Genomic DNA, 20,339 nt, shown 5'->3' with positions numbered 1-20,339 from the left:
AGCAAGCGTGGGTAGAGCCCTTCTCAAATCTTCGTTCGCGAAGCCTAGCCATGATATCATGTGGGGGTAATGAAAATAAAACTTGTGTGCCTAGAAATAAAAATAAAGCTTCTGAGTTGTTTAACAAATGCACATTTTATAATTAAAGCCAGCTACTGTCTGAAGATTGAAGGGGGGCTGAATACAATACCTAACTTTCACAGAAGAGGTAAAGGTAATGCTGCATCTACAAAGCAGCACTGAAGCAGTACAGGAAAAGCTAGCTGCCACTAAATTAACCAACAAAGAATTGAATAAGGACAGATCAATACCCATAACTGATTTTTCTGTATCAAAATTGTAAATCAAGAGAACTCCCTGGACGTGAGTGTTGCTAAAATAATATAGCCCTTTTCTTTGTAAATTCTGCAAAAAGTTTTCTGAAGAAAGTGGGGTAAACTTCTCATGAAAAATTTTTTTTTTTTTTTCTCCCTAAGCTTGGATTTGTAGCTTGCTGAACAGGAACATAAGGGTGTTTGTCTGAATAATGTGCAGATAAATATAGAAGAGAGATTCTGTGATTACAGATGTGGAATTTACTTATGTGGAACTTAGTGTCTTCAGGATAGAAAAAAAACCCAAAACTAAGACTTTTACACTGAGATTAATAAAACCTTCGGAGTTTTGCCATTTAAAGTTCAAATGGACATAAGTTGTGTTGAATTAAACTAGAAAATACTGTCGGAAGTTAGGAAAGTTTCCCTGCCATGGAATACCACTTAGTAACAAGTCAGGAGGGCTTACTAAAAAGGAGGTATGGAATGGAGGAACTGTACTTTTCCGTGAAGCAAAACATTATTTTAGAAGGAAGTGACTGTATTTGTCCAGCGAGTGATTTTGTAAAATATGGTAATTCCTGTGAACTGCCCTGACTGTGAAAAGTGGAAAAAGCACAGGTTTTGACAATCTTTGTAACACTTACAGAGTGTGGTTGGTAGACTGGAGGCTTATGGTGGATTTACAAGCCATGCATACTTAGGGAGGAGGCTGTAGTGCTTTCTGCTGGAGGTCTGAATTCATCAAAGGCACTTTGGAAACTGGTACCTTTTTCCAGACCCAAAGAGATAAGCATTTACTTTATATTTAAGTTACCTTCTGTTCTATGTACATAAGATCAAAAACAAATTAAGAATATAACATATGAATGGTCATACTGGCTTTGCCCAAAGGGTAGACCTTGCAGGCTGTTCCTTCTCCAACAAAGTGGCCCAAACCACATGCTAATTGAAAGTATAGAAAAGAACAAATTTCTAGAGATAATCTGTCATCTTGAGCATTTGATTGCTCCAGGTATTGCTGAGCCAGGAGGTAACGGTGTATTTAGCATCCTCAGATAATTTCCATTATTTTGTCTAGTCTCTCCATGAATGCATGTAAATCTGTATTAAATACCCACAGGAAAGAGACCATATTATCAGTTCTTTTACATGCTACACAATATTCTATTTTAATTATTAGGCATGTCATTCCCACCCCCTGACAAGAAGGTGATTACATCATTCTATTAAGAGTACCAAGAAAAATGAAATTATATAACTATGCCTGAGATGTATTTTCCTTTAATCCTCATAAGAGGTTTCTTTCCTGTCTTTAGCTAAGATGGTGCTTTTTCTTATCTCACAGTACATGTATGTGTGTGTTCAGGAAATCTACTGCAACCGCCTCGCACATTTCTTTCACTGATATTCCTAAAAGATATTTTGTTTTAGAAAACTAAAAAAATCCAAGAAAGCTGACAAGGTAATCATGCCAAGAAATAAAAAGAAAATTTATTCTCCAATAAAGTCTCAACTATTATCATAATGTATATTCTATGTCAAGTCTAAGATGTCCCGTATTTTTGCTGAATGTATAAGCTTGTACGACTCGTTAGGACTCCATTCATTATGGAAATAGACCAGTAAATTACAGCTTTTGCAAATGCAATCATTATAGCTGTAATTTACAAAATATATTAAGCCCTTTGATCTTTGTCAGAGAACATATCATATACTTTTAAACACATTGCTCGGAAATGGTAATTTAAAAACTATAAACCTTACATTCACAGCTTTAATGCATACATTATGCTGTATTTTCTACCAGAAATAATGTCCATGTTCTGTCTATTGCATAACATTGCCTCAACTTCCAGCTGAACAGAAAAATTATGATAGTGCAATTTGTAAGATATGAGTGAAAATTGCCGCCATTGGACATCTATGGGTTTTTGCATTACTCAGGACTATGATGTAAATAAAACTGATTTTTTTTTCCAGTGATAGTGTATGGCATATTGAATATTATCAACTCTAATATTGCTTCAGTATACCCCATAATTCAGTATCTTATATATCCATGTTTAAAAGTAAGTAACGTTTCTCAAAAATATTAATTTACAATGTAAATGCTGTTTGGAAATTAACACTTTTCTTTGACTTTGTATATCAAGTGTTTTTTTACTTCAATTGTTATTCTCTAGTGATAGTAGGTGGTACAGAAAAGCAAGGATAAAAAGATGCTTAGCCATTTTTAGGAATCTTTAAGGTAATATTCTTGTATGGTTTATAATCAGAACAGATGTGGCATCTTATTTATGGATTAACTAGAGAGGAAGAGGTACATAAAAGTGCATGTTTGAAAATGAAACAGATCTTGTACATATTTGTTCTTATGAAAAATGGCATTTGCTCTTGAAAGATATAGTACAATGTCAAAATGCTGTCTGAGCTGGAGACCAGTCACTTAGAAGGATAGCATCATAATGGCAAAAAAAAGCAGTACATAATCTTTAAAATGATATTCCTTGGTCACTGTGAGATCTACACAAACATATAAATAGTTGGATTTTGGAACTTTCCCAATATTTATTCAAGTTTTAAAAATGTTTTGGACTTCAGTGAAATTGAGCATAAGTACAGAATTTGTCTATGTATGTGCACTTTGATGGTTTCACTGTTTACTGTAATGAATAGTTATGATTTTAAAAATAATTTCATTTTCACCCTGTTTTATTGAACTGGCATTTTCTAAGGAAACACAAACTCTAGATATTTCGTTTAAGAGATAATGCCACTATAGTCGACTGTTTTTATTTAAAATGGGTAGATTAAATGACACTACCTTAAATAAATAGATAAAAAGATGTATTTTTAAAAATTTTTTTTGTGAAGAAAAGCCCTGCACTGTTTGCTGTAATCCTCACATAAAAGCAGCAATGGCTCTGTCCAGCTTTCATGTACTGCTACTGCAAAGCCCAGGCGTTTCAACTTACTCAGTTGCGATGCATAAACTTCTAGCATTTGTTCACAAAAGGTTTTGTAAAATGAACAGCTAAGATAAGAAGCTGCTATATGCTCAAAATAGCATAGCCTGAAGATTTCAAGAGTACCACCACTGCTTATAACTAATATGACATCACTGATTACCACTTATAAACCTTTTTTATGGCAGCCTAAACCTCCTATATTATGCCTAACTGAGCATATGGAATCTTAGATCATTTTTTTACCTTCTGTCTCTGAAAATTTTCAGAGGAAAGAAAGCTAGTTGTATTTCATTATTCTGTATATTTAGTAGGTCTGTTTTCTTGGCCATGAGTCTGAGAACTTTTTCTAAGAGGACTAACCTAGCAGCTGTGTTGACAATTTTATTTTTGAATGCAACTTCAAGAGTAAGACGAGTTCTTCACACCTGTGCCTCTAGAGCTCACTTTTTGAAAAGAACTTGGTTTTGTATTAATTTTGCAGCAAATACTATTCAGTACAAAGGAAAAAACCCCACAGTTTCCCCTTCTAGCATATAGGGATAACGTAGAGAAGTCTGTGCTGTGTGGAGAAAGTTTTTCTAAGAAGGCTCTGGACACAACATGAAAAGGAGTTAAAAGGCACCTTTTGATGCTGCAATATATGCCTTCATTGAACTGGCCTCTGAAAAGTTTTATTGGGACAAGTTCATAGTTCAGTTTCATTCAGAATGTTACCTCATCACCATGCAATTAACCATTTCTGGGCTTTTAAAGATACAATGTCCACACAGAGTAGACACTGTAGACCTCGGAAATGAACAGTTTCTTCATGTAGTGTCTTCATATCTGCCCACACAGTTTTACAGTAAAAGGAGCATGTTCATATTTCCCTTTTGGTGTGCACAGTCTGGAGCGTGGGTGACTTGGTCCTCAATATCAAGGATGTGTTCTGTACTCTAAGTAAATACTTTGGCAATCTGTGTGAGGATGGAAATCCCCCTAAGATAAAGGCAGAATCCTACCACCCCTCCCATGCCCAGAGCCTACAGCTTCTGAAGTGTTTCAGGGCCCAGTGGTGTGTACAAGGGCTAATTGCACTGAAGCAGTCATCTGCCTGCAGAAAGAGCTGGAACATCAGAGCCACTTCACCAAGAATAATTCTATTGGACGTCTGAGAATCTTACTGATTATTTCCTCAAACTGTGAAATCCATTATGTGAAAGCTGCAAATCTACAGAGTGCATAGGTTTAATAGAGAATTGAGAAATCAGCTTCTTGTTCTTGTGAAGTTGAGTTATGGAGCGTTCTGACATTTGCTAAAGCTTTATTGTCAAGTCAGGTGAAAGATGCTTTTGTCTATGCAGTCCCCTTAATACCCATGACAACAAGGAGAGTTTTTTGGTAACACCTGAAAATAAATCAGTGTATCTTTTAAAGTAACATCATTTATCCTGTTTCCAAAGTGAAATAACTCAAAACATGAGAAAAATGAGCCAAACTTCCTTGCACAATGCTTATGTACGACACACTATAATGTTTAAGATCTGTAATCATGTGTTTTTCCAGTATGTCTTTGAATCATTCAGAGCTCAAGATGATAGCTGCTTGGTAAATGATGTAGCAATTCAATATTTATTTTTGTCCATATTGTTTAGAGATTCTACAGGTCCCTTACTGACAGACACCATAAAACTGTATCAGCCATGGGCAAAGTGTTCCAATGGCTGGAGGAAGTAACACTGGATGCTGCTCCACTTTCCATTGATAATATTTTTTTTATGATTGGGTGTGAATCATTACTTTTAATTAATTTTTTATATCAATATTTGGAAACAAAGGCTAAAAATCATTTGAATTCCACATTTTTGAGAGATATTTAAGAAAAAGTTTGCAAAAAAAAAAAAAATCAATCATTGACATGAATGAATACCTGTTTGGAATAACTTGGGAAAAAAAGCCTGCCTGTGGTAAACTTGGCTAGCAAAGTCTTCTTCCCAAGTAATCATCTATGTTACTATATTGAATGTGTTTGGTGAAGGGGGCTCTCCAAGCAGGTAAATGATTGATTTTCAGTCTGACTGCCAAGTAAGAAAAACATTAAAAATTTATTTTTAAGTGCTATTATATCTTTCCTCAGAAATACAAAAGACACAAAACTTTCCCTGGTGATTACAATTTTTCATATAGCTCAAAAAAAAAAAAAATCTGGTTTGTGCTTATGCAAAGAAATTGAGTTGTTGAAAAGTGGTCTTTTCCAAAACTGATGTAGGAAAAACCAGCCTTTTACCCAACAGCTTAGAAGTCTGAGCCCTCACTGATGTGCAGGAATTCAGAATCAAGACCATCTCCGACAGAGAACAGTTTAGCCTGGGAGACACCATGTCAAGGAGGAGGAAGGAGGACTTAAAAAAAAAAAAAAATTAGAAGACTTTTCATGGGTTGGGAAGCAGATCTGTTTTATGGTTTTGTTCTGTTTTTTTATTCAGGTACAGCTGGAAGAGGATGTGTATGGTGTGACCACCTCAAATAGCCTCCTAGTGTGAGTCCTGAAACAGGAGAGTTTTTATCTCATGCCTATGATGTGCCTGGCAGAAGGTGTTATGTTTCTAAGGGATTGCAAAAGCCAGTGGCTTAGAGTGCTTTTCGACCTGGGCTTTCTTTGGAGCTCTTCCACTTTGTAGAAAATTAATTGCATACGTACTGAGAACACGCAATGATTTTCCCATGTGATGAGTAGGAAATTTGTTGAAGCCTAGAAATACCTGTGTTTAAAAGTGAGCTCTTGGGGGAGTCAGGCATTCCTTCCACATGCAGGACTACAACACAACTGGCTGTTTAGGCCACTTACACCTGAGGCAGGATTCAAGGGTGGAAATGACCCTGATTTTCCCATAGCAAGTTCCCCATGTTATATAAAGGTTACATCATGCTGTCATTGTCTTATGTACAAGTGCTAATCATGTTAACAATGGTATGAATTCAACGGGTATTTGCTAAAAAAGCAGGGGTGAATAAGCTCCATTTTTTTTCTGGCAAATTTACTTTTTTCTTAAAAAACAATTACCTAGAGGCACTCCTGAGTTAATCACAGAATCTCATTTGCTATTTTACAATGATTTTTGCACTTCAAACCAGTTTGATGATTTTTCATATTTGCATTTTTGAATCTGTGTCAACTAACTGTGGCAGGAGAGCCTACCCTTCATAAGACCTAAAATCCAACACAATGCACTGCTGGTGCCAGTGTGCTGTCTTGGTGTTAAAGTATGCTGAGACCATGGTGGTTCACCAGACTGCTATTGAAACAGGATTTGACAGATAAGCTAGTCTGCTGGCTTGTAGATCTGTGACTAGCAGTCCCTCACTTTATACTATAAAGGTCCAGTCCCCTGGCATACAGTCAGGTTCATCTAACATAACCCTTCTTGGGGTGCATGTGTGGAGATTCCTCCCTTGGCTGGGGATGCCCTCCAAGGTTACTCCCACGAGTGTTGGTATGGGTGAGTTCCGCCAGATCTCTACTTAATAAATACTCCTTTTTGCCACCTTTAGTGCAACTGCTTCAATAATGTTTTGTTACAGTGCACTATACTACTTTATGCTATATTATACTCTACTAGTAGATTTTTAGTGTTTATATTGTATAGTAAATAATTCTGATTAAGATCTTTTGTCTGATCATTTGTATAAAATAAATTATTCGTTTTATATAAATACTCTCATTTTGCCAGTCTTTAAAACCTGCTGGGCACTACAACCTCCCTCCCAAACTGATCTCACTGGGGGGTCTGGCATCTGTGCCCCAGAGACATCTCACCTTAGGGGAAGGTTGGAGGGACGGGTACTAACCTCATCTTTCTCACCAGATTGCAGTACTCCAGTAAGACCCACTCCTCACCCAGCCAAGCCTCTACACATGGAAACTCTGGTAGGAAAAGGGAGGACAAGGGCTGCACACACAAACACTGTTCACCCGCTGTAAAAACAAGCAGTGTCAGAGCATCATCACTAAGGTAGGAAAAAAAGGGAGGGAAGAAGAAGGAATAACAATGAGGGAGAGATAAAACAGGAAGAGGAATACACAGCGTCAGGTGGAACTATGCTGTGTACACTGGCCCAGACCAAAACTAGCACTGTAGTTAATGTGAGACTGCAGTAGTATTGGCACTTAATAATTTCAGCCTAATTTGAATGCATCTTGAATTATGATAGTGTCATGATATGGCTCTGTTGCTCCTCACTGATAAGTGAGTCTTCAAGTTTATGGTCTTTTATCTCTTCTGTTGACCTTCTTCACTTCATCCTGTGTCTGACATTTCTCTCTTAGACTTTGGACAAGATATTGTACTTTTCTACAGTACCCCAAAAAAGCACTGCAATCAATCTTTTAAAACGGTAAGTCTGGATTTTGCTATCAAATACTTAAGAGAATATTTTTCTCTGTCCCTGAGCAGAGACTGAGTTTCCCTTGCAGGAGTTTTTTCTTCACTTCCCCTATTCAATTCTTCGAAGATGTGTATTTGCAGAAAGAAAATTTATGGTTTTGTTCCCATGGTCTCCTCTCCTAGGTTGTCAGGAATTATCCAGGTTAAGGGCTGTCTTTCTTGTTTCCTCATTCTTTGTGTGATTCACACAAAGATCTTCCCTTCTCTCTACTTCAGACGATGGACTACTCCTCATTCTAGCTCACCGGCTCAGGTATTTACGTGTGCAACAAATAATATTAATGGGAAAAAAGTATTTTAAGTGCTCACTCCCACCCAGCACTACAAAGAGCAATACCGCCAAGGAGTATTTTTTTGACTTCACGCTAGCAGGCAATTTGTAATTTTGCGGCTAGGAGCAGCTGGATTCCTGTTGAGGAGGAAGTTTTCAGGGCTTGAGGGTGCCTTTCCTTCCTTCTGCCAGCAAACAACGATCCACGCCAGGATTTGCTTTCTGCTTCTGTATTTCGGCGATGCAATGTGCAGCACGTTTTTCTCTGTGTATGTGTGTGAGTGTGTGTGTGTGTGAGCGTGTGTGTGATGTGTGTGTTGTGTGTGTGCGTGTGAGGCTCTCCCTCGCTGTGTCTTGTCTCCAGGATTTCTCCCTGCCTGGCTCCGGAGGCTGCTCCAGCGCTGCGCGGAGCAGAGGTTTCCCCGGCTCCCGTAAATACAGGCACACGCATCCAGAGCACCACACGCACGCACAGCACACACACACACACAGAGGCACACAGGCACGCTCCGAGCTGCTGTCCAGTCCATCCCCACGCCGGCTGCCTTTCCCACCACCTCCATCCAGCCTGGCAGAGGCGGCAGGCACAGCTCCGTGGCGGATCTCGCTGCTGCTGCCCCGGGACTCCGCTCGCAGCAAGGCGACCGCGGTTTCAATCTTCACAACCTACAGCCAGATTTTTGCCCCCTTTTTTCCTTTCCCTTTTTTTTTTTTTTTTTTTTGTTTGGGGGTTTCTGGTTGTGTCTTTTTTTTGTTTGTTTGTTTGTTTGGGTTTTGGGGTTTTTTTGCCCTTTTTCTTTTTTTTTTTTGGCGTGGGGCGAGCGCTTTGCTTCTGGCTTTTGGAGAAGGAGCCGGGGGGTAACAAGGCTACCGCTCCCCTGCCCCCGCCGTGCGCGCATGTGTGTGTGTGCGCGCCCACCTCCTCCCCACCTCGCAAAAGTTTGTCTGGGCGGCCGGGGGGCTCCCGGGCCGCCGCCCCCGCAGCCGGGGGGCGCGGCGGAGGCGCGGCGGGGCGCTGGAGGCGGCGGCGCGGGACTTGCGCGCCGCGCGGGAGTTGCGCGCCGCGCCATGCCGGCGGCGCGGGGGGCTGCGCGGCGCTGCGCCCTGCCGGGGCCGCCGCTGCCGGGGCCGCCGCCGCCGCTGCTGATGCTTCTGGTGCTGCTGGTGCTGCCGGCCGCGGGGGCCGAGGGCAAGGCGCGGAGCTGCGGCGAGGTGCGGCAGGCGTACAGCGCCAAGGGCTTCAGCCTGGCCAGCGTGCCCTACCAGGAGATCGCAGGTAAGGAAGGGGCCGCGGCAGCGGGGCGCGGGCGGGGGCCGCGGAGCGTGGACGGCGCTGCCGCCGCCGCTGGGCTGCGCACACCCCCGCGGGAGCGCGGCCGGGGGTGGCGGGGGCGTGTGCGCGGTGCGGAGCGGCTGTGCCGGCCCGGGCGGCACCCGGGGGCTTCCCGGCGGAGCGTGTGTAAATAATGATTAAACAAACACAGAAACTAAGGGGGTGGGGGGTAAAAAAATAAATAAAAAAAAAATAAGGAGAGCTAGGGGGACGCGGGCTAGCTCAGCCGCGGCTCTGTTCGCCGGCAGAAAGTTCTTGAGAGTTGCAGCCGGGCGGCGAGAGGCAGCGGGCGGGTCCGCAGTGGCGGCTGCCTCCGCTGCCGCCCTGTGCGGGCGAATAACTTTGCCCTCTGCCCGCGGGCACAGGGAGTGCGGGAGGCTGAGGAGGAGAGTGAGGAAGGCAGTCCTGCTCCCCTCCCGCACCCCGCCGCGGCCCCGGACCGGGCGGGTCGCCCCTTGGAGGCGCCGCCGGGCGCCTCGGCCGCAGCCCGGATCGAGCGGAGGCACCGGCTGCCGGAGAGAGGCACCCACTCACATAGACACACACCCGCTTCTCCGCCCCGGAGCCCGGGCAGCCTGTTACGTGGCTCATTCCGTCTGCTGAAACATGCCTACAACAGGTTATATCTCAATCCACCTACGAAGGTGTTGGGAATGTTTTTTTGTTGTAATTTTATTTCCCTGCTTTTCCCTACAACCTTATCACTATTGCATGACCGAATGAATGAAAAATACGTCCGGGGCCGATAATCCTTTAGCAATCGGAGAGCACCACAAAAAAGAGAGAAATTATATGGGAAGACATGAGCTGAGGCTTCTTAAATCGGACTGCTTGAGCCCTCAGGAAAGGTTTATGCTTTGCCACTGGCACTTTGCTGTTAGGTCCTGCTATTTGTAGAGTGAATTAGATGCTCCTTGGTTTGCTCGCTTCCTTTTCAAAGTTGGAAGCAGTAGATTTATATTCCTTGAGGTGAAATAACACCACAGTTATTCACTGTGCAGTATTTAGCACTTTACGTGAAGAATGATAAATGTGGAAAATCTCAGGACAGCGGGGCTGTAGTTCACAAAGATACTGAGAAGGTTGTTCCGTGTTGCCAATGCAGAACAGACCAGATCTCTCCACAGCCACGTTTGGACCCACTGATGTGCTTTAGGACATAGCAGGAGAGTAAAGGGCCTGTGGGTGTAACTATTCCACAGGCACCTTCATTCCTCAGGCTTACCAATTCTCTGATCTTTCTGTGCATTTTCCTTTAATTTATTTTCAGGTGGCTCATCAGTTATTTGAAATCATGAAATCTCTCCTGTGAGCCACAGATCCTTTGAATATGCAGTCAAGCTTCCCCTTTGCTGTTATACCAGTTGCTTTGAAACAGGGTGGAGGTTATGTTCTCTCCTGTTAAAAAAGGAAATTCAATAAATTTCAGACTTCTATTAACTTTGGTTAAACACTTGTTGCTTTCAGCTCACAGAGAAGTTTTATTGTCTCATATATTTTCTGAATGTATCGTGCAAAGTTGACACATAATTTTTAAGTAAGCCCAGCATTTGCTCATTTCTGTTGACATGTATCAATATACAAAGACTGAGTAATTAAATATTTAGTAGTAGTTCAATCCAGAATTACTCAATGGTTTCCTGCTAAGTTTCATAAGTAATATCTACTTTTATGATTAAGAAGTACATGATTTATGCAGGTATGAGTTATTTTTTCTGAGCTTTCTATTTAAGTTGATTGTTTTCTTTGTGGTTTATCTGCCTGGTTACTAGTTGGTGTGTCAACTTTTGAGCAGTTCTTTTTGTAGCTGTTCAAGTTACTCAGTTGTTGGAAGACTAGGATTGCTTTAAGGTGTGTTTCGTAGTATGCTCTTCTTATATGTTTCTGAGAGGTTGTGTAATAAGTGTTCATGCAGCATGTTGCAGTGAAAGCTATGTGTTTGCGACCCGGTGCAATGATGGAAGTTTACTTAAAACAATCAATGTACAAGTTTCAGATTCTTTTTCCTTTTTTATTTTTTTTATTTTTATTTTTATTTCATTCTTTCTTTTTCTACCTTACTGTCTTGGTTAAGGAAGCAATTTGTTTTGTTACAAAAGAAGTGTAGTATGTCAAAGGCCTCATGTTTCAAGGAGTTCAGGGAACTTTAATTAGAGTCATATTTCTGAAAAAACATTGTTTTCAAAAGATTTTGCCTTAATGCCTTGATAATATAATGACAAATAGTTATGCACAGCGTGGTGTGTGTGTTTGATTTAACATTAGTCAAATGTTTTAAATTGTCATTTATTTAAAAGCTACTTTCTAGCCAGGACTATTGAAATGAATAAACTGAAGGCACAGTATGTACGTACTGATGCAAAGTGTTTATGTGCTGATGTAAAGAGCTGAAGAATCTGTTTAAGTTAGAGAGGCTACGGACACAGAGTTATCTCTCTGTGAACGGAACTGCAAGAGAAGACTTAGATAACTTCTGTGACATTATTTATACTGTCACTTTTGAACAGAAAAGGTAGAAGTTACAGATTAAAAAAGCTGTCAGTTTTTGCATCTTAAGGCAAGGATTTCTTTCAGTATTTTGTTGCACATGAAATATGTTGAAGTTGGTAGTAATGGGATTAGTTCACTGTACTTATACAACAATGCTAAATTTTTCAATGTAATTGTATAGAAGTTATTTGTAATCAACCTACTGTGTCTGACATCTTGGCTGATCACCTAATTCTGGTGCTGTGACTTGCATTAGAGTACAGCATATAAAGTTGTTTTCCAACATAGGTTGTCAAAGTGAGTCCTTAATAAAGGAGCTTTGCCTGGGAATGGGGGGAGGAAGAAAATTTGAAGTATACATAATATGCCGCTGTGGGCTTGATTCTGTGCATCAGTCACATGCAGGGTTGGTAGCCGGAGCTTGCCGTGTAAGCTTGGCTGTCCTTGCAAAATCTGCCCTCTCTGAGTGCTGCTGTGGAGTATCCTACATGTGAAGAAGAGTTCTACTGTGAGACTCAGGCTGCCGTGACCCAGCATTCATGAGCGTTAGCGGAGCTCCCGAGGACTTTGCAGGAAATGTTTTGCTGTAGGAAAATCTGTGATTTGAAAGTCAACACAACAGAGGAGAATCATAGCACATATCTGTTAGCAATAGTTGTTTAACTCCAACTATGATTTCAGTAACTTACATAATCTTAGAGGAAGCCATGAAAATGAAACATCGAAGTTAAACTTGGAGTGTGCCCTTACCTAAAAGATTTCTGAATGAAAGTGGATGTCTGACTGTTTAAAGTAATGTATGTGTCTGTTTTGTGCCTTTCTACTTTCAGTTGTTCTAGAGATTCTGAAAGGTGAAGGGTGTGGGGGTTTTGTGTGTTGTGGTTTTATTTGGAGTTTGTTGTTTGTTGGTTTTGTTTGTGGATTTTTACTACACACTGAATAATACCTTATTTAGAGAAAGACTAGAAGTGTTCTGGTAAAGTGTCCAATTGTAAAGATGTTGAATTCTAAATGCCGTGTTAGAAGTATGTGGGCTTTGTTCTTCTGCGCAGATGATGAACAAGGTGAGATTCTGGCAACACAGAGACACTGTAGTCAAAGTAACTGAAATGAAAGCAGAAGCAAACCCTTCATTTTGAAGGTCAGGAGTCACTTAAAATTGTGCTTTGATGAATGGGCTTCATACCAGCATAATACAGAGGTGTTGACTGAAGTGAGCTAGCGAACATATCACAGTTGCTTGCAATTCTAAACTGGTAATAATTATGGTAATAATAATAACAACAGTAATACCTTGACAGTCACTCATGCAATTCAGCTATTAGTCCATGTTAGATGTTCCCAAGATAATCCTTCTGCACGTTCTGCTTTCCTTTAAGCAGCTCTAAAATGCAATGATAGATTGACAGAATAGTGAAAAACGCTCCTGACCAATTCCGTATCCAAGCACTTACTCATTAATACCTTCTTTTACTGTTTCTCTACTGCTGTCATGGAGAACCGTGTGAAGAAAATACCTGTACTCCAGGAGGAAGACAGGGATTCATAGGCACCTTGAATGGTTGCCTCAGCAGTGTTAAAAAAAAAATAATAGACTTACTAAAATCAATACTATATGCAGTGCAGCTTGTGAAATCTGTGTTTGTCCGTTAGAGATTAATTCGCTCCTGATCTCCATGATGGCAATGAAGATGGACATGGAATTTCATGTAGTCTTTGTACGTTTTTTTTGTTTTAGCGCTGTTGTAGTTGTATCCTTCAAATTGTGTGTGACTGCCTCTTACCTCTGTTTGCAATTTCAGTAACTGCAGCATCACCTCCCCTTACGGCCTCCCTTATTTTCATGTTGTGGGTGCACGGTGCATGCTAATAAATTGGTGTGTGCGTTTAGCTAGGAGGATGTGAAGCTTTCCTAAGACCTGGATTTACTGTCACTTCTGTACATATTTACTGGTTTGCATGCGACTGATGCCATTAAAAGGAATACAACTTACGTACGCACATCTAAGCCTAAAGGTACTGTTTGTAAGATCAGGACCTTTAAAAAGAAATAGCATGTTTTTAATGCTTATAAATAATTCATTTTTGAATGAGAATTTTAAATCTTGGCATCTGGAGTTTCCCAATGTGACTTTATGCTTGAGTATCTTGGAAAGAGGGACCTTCAAGTAGAAAAGGCGATGCTTTAATAATTAGTGTAATGATTAATTTCAGTGTGTTGTCTCTAATCATCTTTTTTCTTTTTGTTGTCAGTCTGATTTATAATCAAAAAGCATACCTAAAGCTATAGTATTTTCTACACTTCTAAGCGCTAATGTATTAAATTGTTCTAATACTGTATTAGTACTTATTTCATCATATGCTGTTGTGAAATACTCCTGAGATTAGGTGGTGTTCAGAAACCAGAGAGGTCAAGCACTATGTTAAAAGCTCAGACCATTCTTTTTATATTACTGCAATAAAGAATATATTCATTTCATTTATATTACCACTTGGCTCTCATAAAAGGTCAGTTTCAGCTGAATGTACAATTACTTGCAAATGACAAATCTTATAACAAGCGATCAACAATAAAAGCTTTTCTGGGTAATTTGTCTTTAAAACTACCACCTGCCATTTCTTTTGAATGATTTGAGCATCTTGCAGTATCACTTGGAGATCTCTGTCTTATTCTCCACTATATATGTAAGAAAACTATGCATACTAATCTTCCATTCTGCTTAGTAAAGTAAAAATGCATAATTACATTAAAATTTCTAGTTGAAATAACAGGCTTGGTGCTTAAAACTCCATTATGGTATCGAAGTATCAGCACTCCCATTACTAACAAAATGAAATTACTTTTCCAGTGAACTATGACTGTATGCCCCCTTTCGTACCTGGTTAATGGGTGCTATCTCCCTGGGAAGAGAACCCTCATTCTGTGGTTTTGACTGTTCATGCTACCAGGCATAATTATTTTAGCAGCTTAAATATGTGTAAAAGAATTAACACTTCTCCAAGAATTCCTAAGAACAGCATATAAAGGTTGGTGTTTAAAGGCAGAATAGTTATTACGCTAAACAGAGAGAATACATTACAAGATGCAAAAGGAATTTAAAATGTGTTGCAGATGGCAGGAAAACATATGCCTGGTAAAATTCTTAGAACTTTATTCCTCTGTATGTAAAAACCGCCTAAAACCTACTGAAATAAAGGTTTGCTTTCTTCACTGCTTATGGCTCCAGAGCTCCTGCACACATCCAAAAAATAAGCTTCCCTAATAAGAACATTTTTAGCTCTTGTTATAGGAGGCTGTCACAAAGACCACCAGCTCTCTCTGACAAGCTTCTTTTGGCTAACATGACCTTTTCCTTCTAGCAAAGCGAAATAGTGGCACTTTATTCTGTTGAGCGATAGTGGAGTACAGAAGACACAGCATTTGGAGGCAGGTGCTGCCAAAGAGGCACTAGAAGAGTTTCCCTCTGACTGCACAGGTGACAGCAATTTGGGTCCTACTGTGACGCCTGCCCAGCAGAGCCAGACTCCATGGGCAAAGTCAGGGATTATGAATAATGCTGGGAGGGCTCCTGCCTGCCCCAGCCACTGTGAAACCCAAGTACCCATGCTGAGGCTTCACAGCACAGCCCCCGCCCTGGGATGGAGACCTACTGGCCACCTGTCCTGGCCCTGATTTTCAGGGATGGGGACAGGAGCTGCTTTTTGTCTATCAAAAGCAGCAGCCAGGGCTGATACTCCTAATGCAAACAGCAAATTGCTCCCCTCCTCGTCTCGCCTGTGAGGTCTGTCACCTTGTGCTTCTAATGGCCTTTTAACTGTGTCTCCAGCTGAGCAGCAGATGTAAAGGGTACCGAGCATCCTGAGGTTTTTTTTTTTTTTTTCCTCCTGAAAGAAGCATTTCTACAGATGCTTGACTAACAATGGAGCCTTGGACCTGCTCGCTGAGCTGTTGGGTTTAAAATAGCAGGGCAAATCTCTCAAAGCAAGTGCAAGTCTTGGCTACTTTTAACAGGTGCTGTGTAGGGCTGTGGCATTAAATTAGGGATGCTTACAGAATGACACATCATATCTCTGTGTGTGTATGTGTGTGCTTGAGGAAGTAAAGTCATAGCTTCCACCTGCAGTGGCTTTAAAGTCACATTTAAGAACTGAAAAAGCTAGAGAAGTTGCACATTACCAGAAGAGGTGTTTGTAAACCAGGTTGAAACTGCTTTATGGACCTGGTCTGAACAACAAGTGTGCAAACATATGAATTCAAACATATGCACAATAAAAGACTACACAGGGCTCAGTTTATGTATGTCAGAAAGATCAAAGGCTAAGTCAGCCATGCTAATCCTAGTGTTTGGGAAATCTAGTAAGTTCAAACCTGATGCTTGACTAAGCAGTAGGTCATGTAACCTGCCCTGTAAGTTAAAAACTAGACCTCTCTGTTACAAGAAACAATTTCTTTGTCAGTCTCCGCAGCTCTTGCCGTGTCTATAATGGTAGCAATACACTTCTCTGATATTTTTAGCCACACCTCTCTGCTTGTGTGTTCAGTTTTTAACATACTAGAGACTGCGGGAACATGGTTCTGGCATTTGTATGAGTTTGACTTGGAGCGAAATCAATGCATGGGATGAGGCTTTCACACATCTGGATATCAGACTGTAGTATATATGTAGGTATAGTGTGAGGATGTACATGGATACTGCTGTGGTTGGAGAACAGTGGAGGTATGTGGAAGTACTTCAGATCTGGCAAAATAGTCTGTGAATGCCTCAGTAAGGTTCTCGTATAATATGCCTGTGGGTGGCTTTTGAGGTATGATATCCCTTATAACCTTGGAGTTTGTCTTTGAGAGTAGTAATTAATACAGGAAACTAAAATGGCTTCCTTAACCAGAATTGGTGTTTTAAGAAGTGAATCATTACATTAGGGAACGGATATTTATGCACAGTTATCCTACCAAAAGTACAACAGTGGTGACTGATGGTCACGTGGCCAGGGAGGTTCCTGTTAGATCCCAAGTTCTTTCCAGTTCAGGATTAAGTTTCCAGTCTTCAGGAAATGTCTTTGAGATGCTCTTGTATAAACTTTTTTTGTTGTCAGTTTGTGGTGTTTTTTTTTTGTTTGGTGGTTTTTTTTTTTTTTTTTTTTTTTTTTTTTTTTTTTTTTTTTTTTTTTTTTTTTTTTTTTTTTTTTTTTTTTTTTTTTTTTTTTTTTTTTTTTTTTTTTTTTTTTTTTTTTTTTTTTTTTTTTTTTTTTTTTTTTTTTTTTTTTTTTTTTTTTTTTTTGGTGACATCAGTCATTAGAAAGTGTCCAAAGGAGGGCAATAAAAATGGTGAACTGCCTTGAGGGGAAGCCATATGAGGAGTGGCTGAGATCACTTGGTCTGTTCAGCCTGGAGAAGAGGAGATTGAGGGGAGACCTCATTGCAGTTTACAACTTCTTGAGAGGGGAAGAGCAGGAGCAGGCACTGATCTCTTCTCTATGGTGACCAATGGAAGGACCAAGAGAATGGCCTGATCTTATGTCAGGGGAGGTTTAGGTTGGATATTAGAAAAAGGTTCTTCATCCAGAGGGTGGTTGGGCACTGCAACAGACTCACCAGGGAAGTGGTCACAGCACCAAGCCTGACAGAGTTCAAGAAGAGTTTGGATGATGCTCTCAAGCACCTGGTGCGACTCCTGGAGATGATCCTCTGCTTGGCTAAGAGCTGGACTCGATGATCCTTGTGGGTGCCTTCCAACTCAGCGTATTCTGTGATTCTGTAATTTTGTGTTTCTGTGAAATAGCAGGGGTTACATTTTGGATAAAGTGTTGGTATTTGTGATTGCATCATTTGGATCTGGAACAACCATTTCTCTTGCCCAGTAAGTAGATTCCTCATTGATCTGTGTTTTGCTTTTGGATAGTCTTTTGTGAAGATAGCAATGTGTGGCTTTGGAGTCCAGATACGCAGCTCTGGATAGAGGTAGTGAGTCTAGAAAAACCTGACTCAGAGAACCAAGAAGACAATATAGTGTAAGATGAATTACTGGAGAGGGGACTGTTACTGAAAGCTGAATGAAACATGAGTGGGTTTATTTCTTTCTCTCATTGCTTGCATCACTTGCCATTCATTTTGTTAGGTACTAAGACCTTTCATGCAGTTAAAGCCCTGGGAGAAGGGGAAAGGACTTTAAAAGTGCTTTCATGCAAAGATTTTGATGAACAGGATGCAAAGAAGAAGGAATGGAGCAGAGTTGCTCTTTTTTTGTGTGTGTTTTTGTTGTTGTTGTTGTTTCTGGTTTTTTTTTTTAGTCCTCTATTCAGTCTTGGTCTGTAAAGTCTGTAGATTTATCCTTTTTCACACCATCTAAGTAGTTAGGCATCTCACCTGACTGACCAAGCTCCAAAATGGGGAAAAGCTCTAATCAAGATGTATTTGTGTTTCTGTTGTTGAACTGTTCCTTCAGAGCTTGTTGCTCTGCTAAGTGGGCAGTTCTCAATAATTAAAGCTTAGTATCTAATATGTAATTGTCTCACTGCAGAGATGACAGTACGGCTTTTGCATGATTTTGTCTCTCATCATAATTTTACGTAACTGTGCTCCATGAGCTGAGAGAGCAGACTATCAGTTTCTTTAACCCTAAAAAAAGTTTTAACAGGCTTGGGTCCGGACTACTGAAGTATGTTTTTATTTACATCCCACCCCACTGTGTGGGAGTTGTCTGTCAGCAAAGTTGTTCCTAGTTCCTTCCTCTGACTGCTTCCCTTGTGTCAGGTCTAGCACTGTGTCTGACACGTTGACCTGGACGAGCAAACTGATCTGATAGCTAACCCACCAAAAAATATCTTGAAATTACTTAGGAGGGTTTGTGGGAATATGTGCCTGAAGTTGTGAAGAGAATACAGGCTTCGCAGTCTGATGGTGTTTTTCAGCTGCATGTCATATGATTATCCTGAAACTACCAGAGGAAGACTATCCATCTTTTGTCATGTGGCAGTGAAACACTGTGGCAGAACTACAGTGCTCTTAGAGGTAGAGCTGAGAAGAAACTGTCAGCAGCTGAGCCTTCTTGGCTATTATCCTCACTTCTGTGCTTGGCTTTCTGGCTGCATCTCCAGAATAAGTTGTCTATTTCCTGAAGCTGAAGGAGGCACCCTCATCCCACTTGCCTGGGATGAGGGTACTGGAGGCACTTCACGACCTTAGAGCAACTCCACTACCACGTCAGTGTGTGATAGTATGGTCAGTTTACTGGGTGTCCTCTGATTTTAGGGCATGTTGAAATTTGGGGTTTAGGAGGCAATTAAGTGGGATTATTAGGCTTATGTACTGCTATTTATTGCTGTTTTCATGTTTCAGATATTTTGTACACTTGAGGGTGCCCGTTCCCAGCTATATGCACCTTTGACATTACAATTGTGTTCACAGTAGTGCTGAAATACAAATTGTTAAAAGCAGCAGCAGAATGCTTCATTGCATGTCCTAAGTATCCAGTTGTCAGCCAGCAGACTTCAGAAGCTGTTGCATAATTTCTAAATATCTTTTAAGTATCCTCCTTTTTAAATGAGTTCTTGTCCTTAAGAAGTTTAAACAATGCATTGGCAAATCAAAGGCAGGGCCTGATGAACACCCAGTGGCTAAACCTGATCTGTTTTCCATCTTTTCTCTTAAACCGATGTAATGTTTCACAGAGAAAAGAGTTGTAAATACAAACACTGAATGCATCTTCTTTAGTTACACAGAATTGATTCACAGCATAAACACATAATAAAAATATTTTTCTGATTTTAGCTTTTGGCTTTACAACTTTAACATTTAACTTAATACTGCATATGAGCAATTTAGGTTCCTTGGCTGAGAATAGCTATAAATCATTTAATCTGTCAGCATTATCTCTGTTGTAAAGAACTGTGGAAATTATCTCTTGAGCAGTTTCTCACTCAGGCCATATTCTCTTTAACCAGTTAAGAGTCATTGCAAGTTGCAGTATTCTTACCTGGTCGAAACTTTGCATAGCATGCAGGTGTTTGAAGCTGTTTCAAAAATGTAAAAGAAGAAGCCAAAGCTGACCCACAGTGAAACCCTCCTTAATAAAATTGTTTTATTTTGTGAACTAGTCTATCCTTGGCTAGCAGTCCTATTGCAAAAATAAAGCAAGGAAGACAGATAATGCAAATCAAAATTGCAAGATAAGTTTTTTTGGCTCTACAGAGGTTTAGTTGTTTCTTACCAGAAAATCAAAATCTAATTTAAAAATGAAGGTATTTAAAAGAATGGCACAGGGGACATTTATTTATTGAGTTGGTGACTAGCCAGGAGCAATATTCTTTGACCATTTCTGTTCCAAGAGATCGTCTGTTGTGCTGACTATGTGCTGGCAATGAATGCTGTTAGCTGAATACCTGGAACATAACTAAAATGCATTGATTAAGTACAAACACCTGTCTTTGCCATGTAGCATGGCTGATGAAGTGAAAAGACTCCCAGAAAGGACTTCCTGAAATTGCATACTGAAACAGTGATTAGCTTCTTCTTAAAGCTGGTCTTCAGAAGTCCTA

At 40.4% G+C, this 20,339-nt stretch overlaps 1 protein-coding gene across 1 annotated transcript in view; it reads left to right on the top strand.

The window, feature by feature from the left end:
• Window positions 1-8,878: 8,878 nt before the first annotated feature.
• Window positions 8,879-20,339, top strand: part of LOC114058632 (glypican-6-like) — a gene marked incomplete at its 3' end in the record, with an annotated part of 407,576 nt that continues 396,115 nt past the window's right edge. The window contains exon 1 of the mRNA XM_027886156.1: window positions 8,879-9,257. Within this exon, the coding sequence (XP_027741957.1) occupies window positions 8,879-9,257 (379 nt within the window). The remainder of the gene's footprint in view (window positions 9,258-20,339) is intronic.

Source organism: Empidonax traillii, unplaced genomic scaffold (assembly GCF_003031625.1).
Source record: "Empidonax traillii isolate 1590-97213 ecotype Southwest subspecies unplaced genomic scaffold, ASM303162v1 scaffold179:size829206, whole genome shotgun sequence".
NCBI lineage: Eukaryota > Metazoa > Chordata > Aves > Passeriformes > Tyrannidae > Empidonax > Empidonax traillii.
Note: the sequence above shows the minus strand (reverse complement) of the source record. Positions and strands in the feature narration are given on the sequence as shown.